The sequence below is a fragment of the Castanea sativa genome, chromosome 5 (assembly GCF_040712315.1).
Source record: "Castanea sativa cultivar Marrone di Chiusa Pesio chromosome 5, ASM4071231v1".
Classification (NCBI taxonomy): domain Eukaryota; kingdom Viridiplantae; phylum Streptophyta; class Magnoliopsida; order Fagales; family Fagaceae; genus Castanea; species Castanea sativa.
The window spans coordinates 56,672,769-56,683,210 of NC_134017.1; the positions used below are offsets into that span (position 1 = coordinate 56,672,769).

Here is a 10,442-nt window from a genome sequence, read left to right on the forward strand (position 1 = left end):
CCATGAATTCAGCTAAACCCATATAAGATATTGGATCTTACCAATTAATTATTTATTTATTTTGTAACACAAACAATTAATTTTAACAATTAAAATTCCTAAATTATTTTATAAGTTTGATCTTATGCATGCATGTTTATCCTTGACAACCAATAAAAAGTAATTTTTTAACCTATTAAAATCACTTATTTTTGAGGACGATCAAAATTAATTGACTTTTATGTGATATGCTCATGTACATTTTAAATTTTTCTTCAATTGATGAGAAGTAATTTTATGAAACCTACATCCCCACCTTCCCACCTACCCCCATTTTCATCTTTTCTTTCTTTTCTCTTTCTTTTTTTTCTTTCTTTCTTCCTTTCTTCAAGTCACACCTGGTTCTTCAGTGGTTCTTCTTTCTTTCCTTTTTTTATTTTATTTTTTTATTTCACTCCAGTGCAACTCTTTTTTTTTTCTTTGTTTCTTTGGAGCTGCTGCTTCTTTTTTTCTTTTTTTCTTCATCCCAAGCACATTGATTTGAAGCCATGCCGCCGACCCACCCACACCGATGCCATCCATGCCGATTAGCCCATTCCCTTCCTCTTTTCCTCCCCTTATCTCTCTCTTTGCTTTTTTGTGTTTTTTTGTCTGTAGATCTAGTGTTTTTTTTTTGTTATTTTATGTTTGGTTAGTAAGAAAATGAAGGAAATGCTGAAAATTTTGAATGAAGTGGATATTCTAGCAATATTTGTGTCTATGTCTTGATTTGGATTTGAGTTTTGGTTTTGAATTTTTTGGATCTGTGCTTGAATTTGTGCTATTGTGTTGTTGATATTATGCTTATGTTTAAATGGATTTGTGTTCTTGAGCTTGTTCTTTTGTGTTTCTGAGCTTGTGCTTTTGTGTTCCTTGAATAGATTTGGTGTTGGATTTGGGTTGGTTTTGTTGAATGAGAGGAGATTCATGGGTTTGTGTTCTTGTATTTTGGAGCACGTTGTGTTTGTATTGTGAGTATGATGTGTTTAATTTTGAATTTTCTAGGTGTGTTTGTATTGTGAGTATATTGTGTTTGATTTTGAATTTTCTAGGCTTGTGTTTGATTTTGAATTTTTTTGGGGAAAAAAAATCCAGAAAAATTTTTTGTTTTTAAAAAAAAACTATAGCCGCATTTAAAAAACGCAGTTGTAGGAGGCTTTGGCCGCGTTTTTAAGATGCAGCCAAAATTATATCTATAGCTGCATTTTTAAAACGCAGCCCAAACATGGTCTATAGCCGCGGTTAAGAAAACGCGGTTATAGGCCTCACCCTATAGCCGCTATTAAAAAAATGCAACTATAGACCCGCAAGAGCTGTTGTTGCGCAGGATAAGCCGCGTTTGTAAACGCGGTTATAGGAAACGCGCTTATAGCCTATAGCTACATTTTTAGAGTCTATAGCCGCATTTTTGAAACACGGCTATAGCCCTCATTTCTTGTAGTGAAGGCCCAATTTAATGTGATTTTTGCCATAATGAAATATGATTTTTCCCCCTTTGAACTTGTGAAATGATAATTTTACTCTTGTTTGCAGTTTTAACTTGAATTTGGCGTTTTCGAAGACTAGGAAATTGAGTTTTTACGCTTTACATTGTTAAGGGTCTATTTGGATACAACTTATTTTGCTGAAAACTGAAAATATTATAGCAAAATAATTTTTAAATGTGTAAATAGTACCGTGGGACCCATTTCTTTTTCTTTTTTTTTCTGAATAAAGTGGTTGTGGGTCTCGTGAACAGTGCACAATGTTTTCTGTACAGTGTAATCTGCGTGCATGAACAGTGTGGGGTTACTACTCATAAGCCTAAATGCACTGTTCATGTCCCATGAATAGTGCAAGAGGTGCTAAAAATAAAAAATAAAAAATGCAAATGTAGGAGCTAGACGCAAAACCCAAACACACACTTAGTCTCTATAGGTTAATCTTAAAAATTTGCTTTGATCCCACCTCTTAATTGGCAGATTGTTGCAAACAGCAAAAGTCTCTTGCTAACGATTTTGTTGATTGTGATTTAAATGGGATTTTCATAGAAGCAATACCTTCTATCTCGGGCTCATATAAATTTTGGGCCATCCAATTAATTAAATCCATCACAATCGAATTAGAAAGCTTTGGGAGCGAACTTTCTTGATAAGGTTGCATTTAGCCGGTAATAAAATCTACAGACTTTCCACATGAAGATTTTGAATCTTGATTCAGAAAATCAAATTTTAATTAAGACCCATAGGCTTTTATTCTTAATTATAAAGCCCATGGTCTGTGTTTGTAATTTTGCTAATTACCAAATACCCAATTCCGAATTCTGTTATGGTATTTTTAAGTTGGACTAAAGTGTAAAACACACTCCTAAAGATTGGAAGTCTTTGAATTATACAATTTGAAATTTGAAATTTTAGATTTTACTTTTTAAAATTTTATTTCGTTTGCATTAACAGCTTTTTTATCCATATTTTTTTGTTAAGTGCCACATAAATATGCAATGTGACACTTAATAGAACATATGGATGGAGGGATTTTTATTTTTATTTTTTTTTAATTTTTTATGAGAGATGGAGGGATTGTTAATGCAAATGGAATATAACTTCAAAGGTAATATCCAAATTTTGAAACTTTAAAGTATAAAATTAGAAAAAATTCCAAAATTTTAGCTGTAGTTTGCAATTTTAAGTTTTTAACGGATAAATTGTAATTTGCATTTTGAAACTTTAAAGTATAAAATTAAAAAAATTCCAAAATTTTAGCTGTAATTTGCAGTTTTAAGTTTTTAACGAATAAATTGTAATTTGCACTTTATTTTTTTACTTTAAAAAAAAACCTTTATTTTAGGCATTTAAAAAAAATGACACTATTTATTTATTTTTAAAAAAATCAATCCCGCCCTATAAAAAAAGTGGCACGTTCTGTATATATCATAATAATAATATATCCATCCATTTTACTTTCATTCTAATTCTAAAATCTTTTTTTTTTTTGGTAAACAGATGAGTATATTAAAAGAACTAAACAACCAGAATAGGCTTAATACAAGATCTATTTAAGTACAAGCCATCAGAATCAGCTTTTAGCAGCTCTATAATGTCCACAGGCGGACTACTAAAAATAGAAAAATCCTCTAATTGATTGGAGCCCAATCTTACTAAGACATCAGCACATCGATTCGCTTCACGGAAGCAATGTTTAATTCGAGCCTGAGGGAGTTAAGTGAGAAGGTACCTGCAATCATCCACCAGTGCTGAAATAACATTATTAGCATTCTTGGAGTTATTCAGCAGATCAACTATAGCTTTGGCGTCAATCTTAATCTCAACAGCAGGTAGATGAAGACTAACACACTGCATTAAGCCATCTCTGAGACCCCATAGTCCGCAAAAGCCCCGTTGTGACTCCAATCTTCCTAGCATACCCACAGACCCAATCCCCATCTTCATTTCTAATGAGGCCGCCACTACCAGCCGGGCCTGGATTGCCCGTTGAGGACCCATCTGAATTGAGTTTGAACCACCCAGCCTCTGGTTTCTCCCACCTGATTCTCTTCACCACTTGCCTAGTAGTTGTTCTAGGAGTCCTTGCACAGTGCTCATACTCCATGGCTTCCCTAAATATTTCATGACCCAGGTGTTGTTGTATGGGCTTGTTGTGAAAAACAACTTGGTTCCTATGCTTCCATATACACCATATTGCAAAAAGGAAAGACGTTCTCCATGGAGGGTGGTCTTTATGTTTCTTCCAATCAGCCTTTCCATTAGTAGTGACCCATTGTTGCAAATTCCCACTAAAAAATGAGGTGTTGACAGCCTCTACTTCCAGCTGAGCCCAGAAATTTTTAACTATTCTACACTCCCTTAGTGCATGGATTATGGACTCAGATTGGGAGAGGCATAGAGGGCAAGATGACTCCACTTGGACCCCCCTCCTTATGAGGCACTCTTTTACACCAATACTATTATGCAAGCACATCCGCACAAAGGTTTGAATACGGGGGAGGATATTGGTTTTCCAAACCCATTGGCTAGTAAAGGAAGACTCCCCTTCCCCACCTCCAATGGCAAGCTTATAGGCACTTTTAAGCTCAAATCCTCCATGCATGGACATACCCCATGTTAATCTGTCTTGACCTCGAGCTACAAGGGAAATTGGGGTAGCTTTTAGCTTAGTGCTGATATTATCTGGTATAGGAAAGGAAACTTTAGACCAATCCCATCCATTTACTGTGACCACCTCCTTGACTTTAAGCTTCTCCTCTTCTAGAGACAAAGGTCCTTGTACCAAACTTCTAAGAGGCCCATCACTACACCAATTGTCAAACCAAAAGCTCAACTCACTATTCCTGCCCACAACCCATCTTGTCCCTTTCCGAAAGATATCTTCACCTTTGTTCATTGCTGACCATACTCTGGAGTAAGGCAGCCTCGCAGGATTCTTGGCATTCAGTCTTTGCCTATTACAATATTTGCTTCTTAAGACCTTACTCCATAGTGAATCCTTCTCAGCATGAAAACGCCAATTGAGCTTAGCAAGAAGAGAGAGGTTTCTACCCTTTGCAGTGTGAAGACCGAGCCCACCTTCACTCTTCGGCCGTGTGACCTTTTGCCAACTCACCCAATGCATCTTTTTCACCGACTCAAAAGAGCCCTACAAAAAATTCCTATTCACTCTATCAATGTTATCAAGAAGATTACTCGGGAGAGCATTGCATTGCATAATATATGCTGGAATGGTCGAAGATAATGCTTGGACAAGGACTGTTCTGCCAGCAAGTGATAGAAGATTGGCCTTCCAACCTGCTAGCTTTTGCTTGACTCTTTCGAGAACAAAATTGAAGTCTTGGCTGTTGGATCCTTGATGCCTAATAGGAAACCCTAGATATTTCCCCAAGTTAGGAGTTAAAGAAAACCCCAATATGTCAGAAAGGGCTTCTCGAGTGTCTCTATCCACATTAGGAGAGAAAAAAACTCTAGATTTGGCTTCGCTAATTGATTAGCCCGACCTGATACAAAACTCATCCAAAGCCTCCCTAATAGCTAAATTGTTGCTGCCATCCGCCCTTGCGAATAATACCAGGTCATCCACAAAAAATAAGTGTGAAAGAGCTATTTCGCTTCTAGAGGCTTTAACAGGATTCCATTTCTTATCTCTACACTTCTTCTCTATTAAATGGCCTAAGACTTCCATACACAGAATAAAGAGGTAGGGAGACAATAGGTCCCCTTGCCGAATACCTCGAGATGGCCAGAATGGGTCAAGGTTACCCCCATTAAATAACATAGAAGTGGCGGTGGAAGACACACAATTCATAATGAGGTCAATCATCTCTTTATAGAGGTTTGCTTTCAATAGGGTTTCTCGGATAAAGCTCCATTCAAGTTTATCATAGGCTTTTTCGAGATCAACTTTAATTGCCATGTAGCCCACTCTTCCTTTCTTTTTGTTGATAGTATGGATGATCTCTTGCACTATGATTGCATTGTCGATCCCTTTTCTTCCAGGCATAAAAGCTGACTGAATAGGAGAAACGAGCTTGTCCAACATAGGTCTAAGTCTGGCCACTATAATCTTTATGATCATTTTATACACTGTATTACAGAGACTGATAGGGCGATAATTTCCAATGGTTTTAGGGCTATGAATTTTTGGGATAAGAGCCACATTAGTTTTGTTAAGGAACTCAAGAATTTTTTTTGTATCAAAACATTTCTTTATCTCTTCCACAACAGAGCCTCCAACTATCATCCAAAAGCGCTGAAAAAATCCAGCATGGAGACCATCTGGTCCCGGGGCCTTAAAAGCCTTAATAGACCAAAGAGCTGATTTGATTTCTTCCACAGATACCGACTCATACAAACTGTCTCTCTCCATATCAGAAAGGGTCGCTTGCCAAGAAGAAATGGGACCCAGTTGAAGTTTTGCTTCAAGGTGGCTAGTGGTGTACAACTTGGCGAACCCCTCTCGAATGAAACTCATTATCTGAGCCTCCTCATGAATCCATTCCCCAACATTGTTCTTTAAACAAGAGATCTGGTTCCTCCTTCTTCTCACAATGGTGGACACATGAAAGAACAACGTGTTTCTGTCACCAAGAATCATCCAATTCACTCTAGATTTCAGGGCCCATAGTTCTTGCTCTTGATTCAGAACCTCATCTAACTCTCTCTGGAGGGCTTTTTCTAATTCCACCAGTGAGTCTGAAGGCCTTTCACCTAAACCAATCTGAACACCGTCTAATCTGGCCATGACACGTCTCTTCTTCGCAAATATATTGCCAAAGTGATCTCAGTTCCAAGCAGTAGCATCTCTGGTAAATTTTTCCACTGCTGTATCAAGTCGGTTTGACTGACCCCAAGCATCCCTTACTATATTAGGAAAGGACAGGTCGTTGAGCCAAAAGCTTTGAAATTTAAAGGGCCTGTTCAGCCTGATGCTATCCCCCGGCTCGAACTCCAGCAAAATTGGGTAGTAATCCGAATGAACGTGAGTTAGATGAGACACCCTTGCATTAGGGTACAGGGTGCACCACTCAGGGTTCCCAAAAAATCTGTCCAGCCTTTCTTGGATGAGATTCCAAAATCCCCGACGATTAGACCAGGTGAATCTTGGTCCTGAGAAACCCAAGTCCACCATATTACATGCATCCAAGCAATCCTTAAAAAGAAGGGACCGATTAGCATTCACTACCCTACCCCATATTTCTCATCATCTGCCAAAACTTCATTAAAATCCCCTACAATAATCCATGGACTACTATGCAAACTAGCCACATTAACAAGATTATTCCACAACACATAACGTTCATTAAATCTAGGACTAGCATAGATAGCAGAGAAAATGCATTCAAAGTCAGAAGGTCTCACCTTGACAGAGACATGAATATCTTGCTCGGTGGTGGCAAGTGGTTTTACTATGACCCTATCAAACTTCCACAGCAGCCACAGCCCGCTTGCGTACCCTATAGTTTCCGTATAGATGGCCTCGTCGAAAGGAAGCCTATCTGTGATCTCTTTAGCTCTGTCCCCGCCAACACGAGTTTCCATTACAATAAGCATGGCTGGATTATGGTGTTGAACCAACTCCCGTACATGGTTCTAAAATTCGGGCTTCAGAGCACCCCTACAGTTCCACGCAATGATATTCATGACTAACCAATGACTGAGAGTGCGGCGATCATCAAAGGGAGGCAGAAGCCTCGCCTCCGCCATCAAACTCCATCCCATTTTCCTCACAAGATTCATTGTGTTGCCCAATAACCTGGTTGCAAATAGCTATTTGACCAGCCTTTTCCTTGCCAAAAGAGTCATCTCCAGATCAATTACATCTAACATCGCGATTCGATAAGCGATCTCCCCAATTAGCTTCCATTCCTCCTCTGTCTTTGGTTCTTCGGACAGGTGAGACCACCATGGTTTCATCATTGCTCCCCACGCTGGGTTTGAGAGTGGAAGGCTGACCAATCTTGCACTCCTCTCAGACACTTCCTCTTAGCAAAAAACAAAAACAAAAAATCTCAGACACTCCCAAACCAAACCCTAGAAATCCCAATACGACAATGGCTGGAAAAAGAGGACGGAAGAAAAAGGAGTACTGGAACTGGCTGGATCTCCCTAAAGTCGTGATGGTGTCGATTCTCCAGAGGCTGGGCGCAATCGATATCTTGTATAGCGCCCAAAAGGTGTGCATGCTGTGGCGCAATATCTGCAAAGACCCTTCCATGTGGCGTGCCATCGATATGCAGAATCTTGGTGAGCTCCATGACATGCCCTACGACCTCGAGAGAATGTGCATTCATGCCATCGATCGTAGTTACGGCCAGTTGCGAGATATCAACATCGAGTGCTTTGGCACCGACGAACTCCTCATCTACATCACCCAAAGGTTCGATTGTTGATATTTCTGTTTAATTTATTATTATTATTATTTGGTTTTGGTGTAATTTGATAATTGTTAAGTTTATTGTTTTCTGGCGTTAGCTTAAATGGTAAAGTCTTTGATTTTCACTTACATAAAAAAACCAATTGATTTGTTAGTCTAATCATAAAGATCACAATCATTATTGTTAAGTTTAAAATACATGTACTTTACTTGTTTTTTGTAATTTAATTAATGTTATAATAATAAAATGTATGAACCCACTTGTTTAATCGAGTCAATTGTTGGTTCTAGGATTTTTTTTTTTTTAAATAATCAAATCATTCAAAACTATTTTGGTATCTAACAAATCGAGTCTGTTAAACTTGGTTTTGCTCTTTAAAATTGCACTTGGAATTCGAGTGTCTCACAGTGTAATTTCAAAGAGCAGAATCGAGTCTAACAGACTCGATTTGCTAGATACCAAAATAGTTTCAAACCTTGGCTAACTAATAAAATAATTTGGCTTTTATAGTTATTTTCAAAAAAATCCTTGGTTCTATTTTGATAACTATGCAAAGTCTTGGATTTCCACCTACATAAAAAAAAGAAAAAAAAAAGAAAAAACCAATTGATTTGTTGGTCTAATCATAAAGATCACAGTCATTATTGTTAAGTTCAAAATACATGTACTTTACTTGTTTTTATTATGTTATTTCTATTTTAATTAATGTTATAATAATAAAATTTATGAACCCACTTGTTTAATCGAGTCAATTGTTGGTTCTATTTTGATAACTATGCAAATTAATCCTAAAAAACTAATAGACAGGGAATTATTAAAAGAGTTGGCATCACATGTCACATGTGCTTTTTTTTTTTTTTTTTTGGACCACTTGAACAAAGATCTCAAGTGTTCGGGTTTCAACTCAGACTCAGTAACAGTTAGCTCTACTCTGTTAAGCAACAAATGTATCTTCTTTGTTTTCTATAGAGTGGTTACAAACTAGGAATAGTTTGATTGCTTTTGATATTTGGTTAAGCTTTTGCTTATGCTGCCAGCTGACACGTGGTCACAACTCACAAGTACTTGTATTGATAGCTTCAAATTCAGGTAGGAAGCTTGGATGATTTGGCCTAGAGAATGTTGCCAACTAGATATGTTGTTTTCTTATTCTTTGAACAATTTTTCTATGTACAATATAGAAAATAAACAGTACACCAACACATTGCAGCCCTCCTATAGAGAATATTTCTTTGATGACTTACTGCAGTTCATAATCTATATGGTGGGTTCAAGCTATTTGTCTCCAATATTGAATTTGCAGATGCAAAATTCTTCCACAATTTTGTATTTACTTGTCTGAGTTATCCCTTTATAGCTGCTGGTTCATTTTTTATCACATCCTTGATATTTTTGCAGTACAAGTCAGCTTAGACGCCTTCGTCTTGTATGTTGCTATAGCATTTTGGATGAGGGATTGAGCAAAGTGGCTGCAAAACTTTCATTATTGGAGGAGCTGGACATGACGACTTCTTCATTGTCAGAAGAACCTTTGAAAGTTTTGGGGCGCTATTGTCCTCTTTTGAAATCATTAAAATGGAATCAGCAGTGGTATGCTTCGGATGGACAACCTCAGATAGAGGGTGATGAGGAGGCACTTGCTATTGCAAAGAACATGCCCAAATTGTGCCACCTCCAGCTTATTGGAAATAGGGTGACGAATGATGGCTTGCAGGCCATACTTGATGGTTGTCCTCACCTTGAATCACTTGACTTAAGGAAATGTTTCAATGTCACTCTCTCAGGAAATTTGGGTAAAAGATGTGCCGAAAAGATTAAAAACTTGCAGCATCCCAATGATTCCACTCATGACTACGGATTGATGGCAGAAATTTTTTATTATGGATCTTTTTGATGAAGATGACTTAGGAAATTTTTATTTTGACAAGTTCTTTATTATTATTATTATTATTAGTCTATAGTTTCTAATCAACTAACATAACCTATCCATGTGAATGCCATCCAGCATGTCTTATGACTTTTGAAACGGGGAGAAACAGAGTAAAAAAAAAAATGTGTATAACCTCCAAGTTGGATTTATTTTTAGAAAAGATTGGATCCATCATGTGACTAATTTGTATGTTAAGTAAATTCCATGGTGCCTACTATGTTTAGTTATCTATCGATTAATCTTTTGTTCAATTTCATTTAATAAGTAACCTGGTGAGACTTTTGGCTTTTGGGTTATGTGAACTACAATAACTTGTCATAGTGGTTGCCTTATTCCATAAAACCTTAATATATTTACGTTTTATTTAAAAGAAACATATCATACATTTTAATTTTGAAAGAAATCGGAGTTTTTGTTTTCAAAACAATGTGAAAAAATTTTTTATACAAGTGTGTTGAAAAACTAATTTTTTAGGTAACTTATAATGCAAAAGTGTGTATTGGGTATTTGGGTATGAGTACCAATTTTTAAGAAAAAGTTGTTTTTAGTGACACAATGTGAGGTCTGCATTTTTCGATATATTTACTGCGCTGAAAATATTTAGCATGGAGTGTTTTTAGAATGTTTATT

The 10,442-nt window shown here is 37.0% G+C and overlaps 2 protein-coding genes across 2 annotated transcripts; one reads left to right on the forward strand and one right to left on the reverse strand.

Annotated features, from left to right (window-relative positions):
• Positions 1 to 6,288: 6,288 nt before the first annotated feature.
• On the reverse strand, positions 6,289 to 6,636 carry LOC142635458 (uncharacterized). The gene has a single exon (XM_075809607.1). It carries the CDS (start codon positions 6,634 to 6,636, stop codon positions 6,289 to 6,291), a length of 348 nt encoding a protein of 115 aa, XP_075665722.1.
• A 922-nt stretch (positions 6,637 to 7,558) lies between these two features.
• Positions 7,559 to 9,776, forward strand: LOC142635459 (F-box protein SKIP19-like). Its single transcript, XM_075809609.1, has 2 exons — positions 7,559 to 7,884; positions 9,281 to 9,776. Exons 1-2 carry the CDS (start codon positions 7,559 to 7,561, stop codon positions 9,774 to 9,776), a joined length of 822 nt encoding a protein of 273 aa, XP_075665724.1.
• The last annotated feature ends 666 nt before the right edge of the window (positions 9,777 to 10,442 follow it).

Bases quoted from the DNA above. Each gene is read 5' to 3' on its own strand.
- LOC142635458 (XM_075809607.1), bottom strand. From the start codon at position 6,636: ATGGTGGACTTGGGTTTCTCAGGACCAAGATTCACCTGGTCTAATCGT.
- LOC142635459 (XM_075809609.1), top strand. From the start codon at position 7,559: ATGGCTGGAAAAAGAGGACGGAAGAAAAAGGAGTACTGGAACTGGCTG. The intron at 7,885-9,280 runs GTTCGATTGTTG...ATATTTTTGCAG, and splicing joins CTCATCTACATCACCCAAAG to TACAAGTCAGCTTAGACGCC.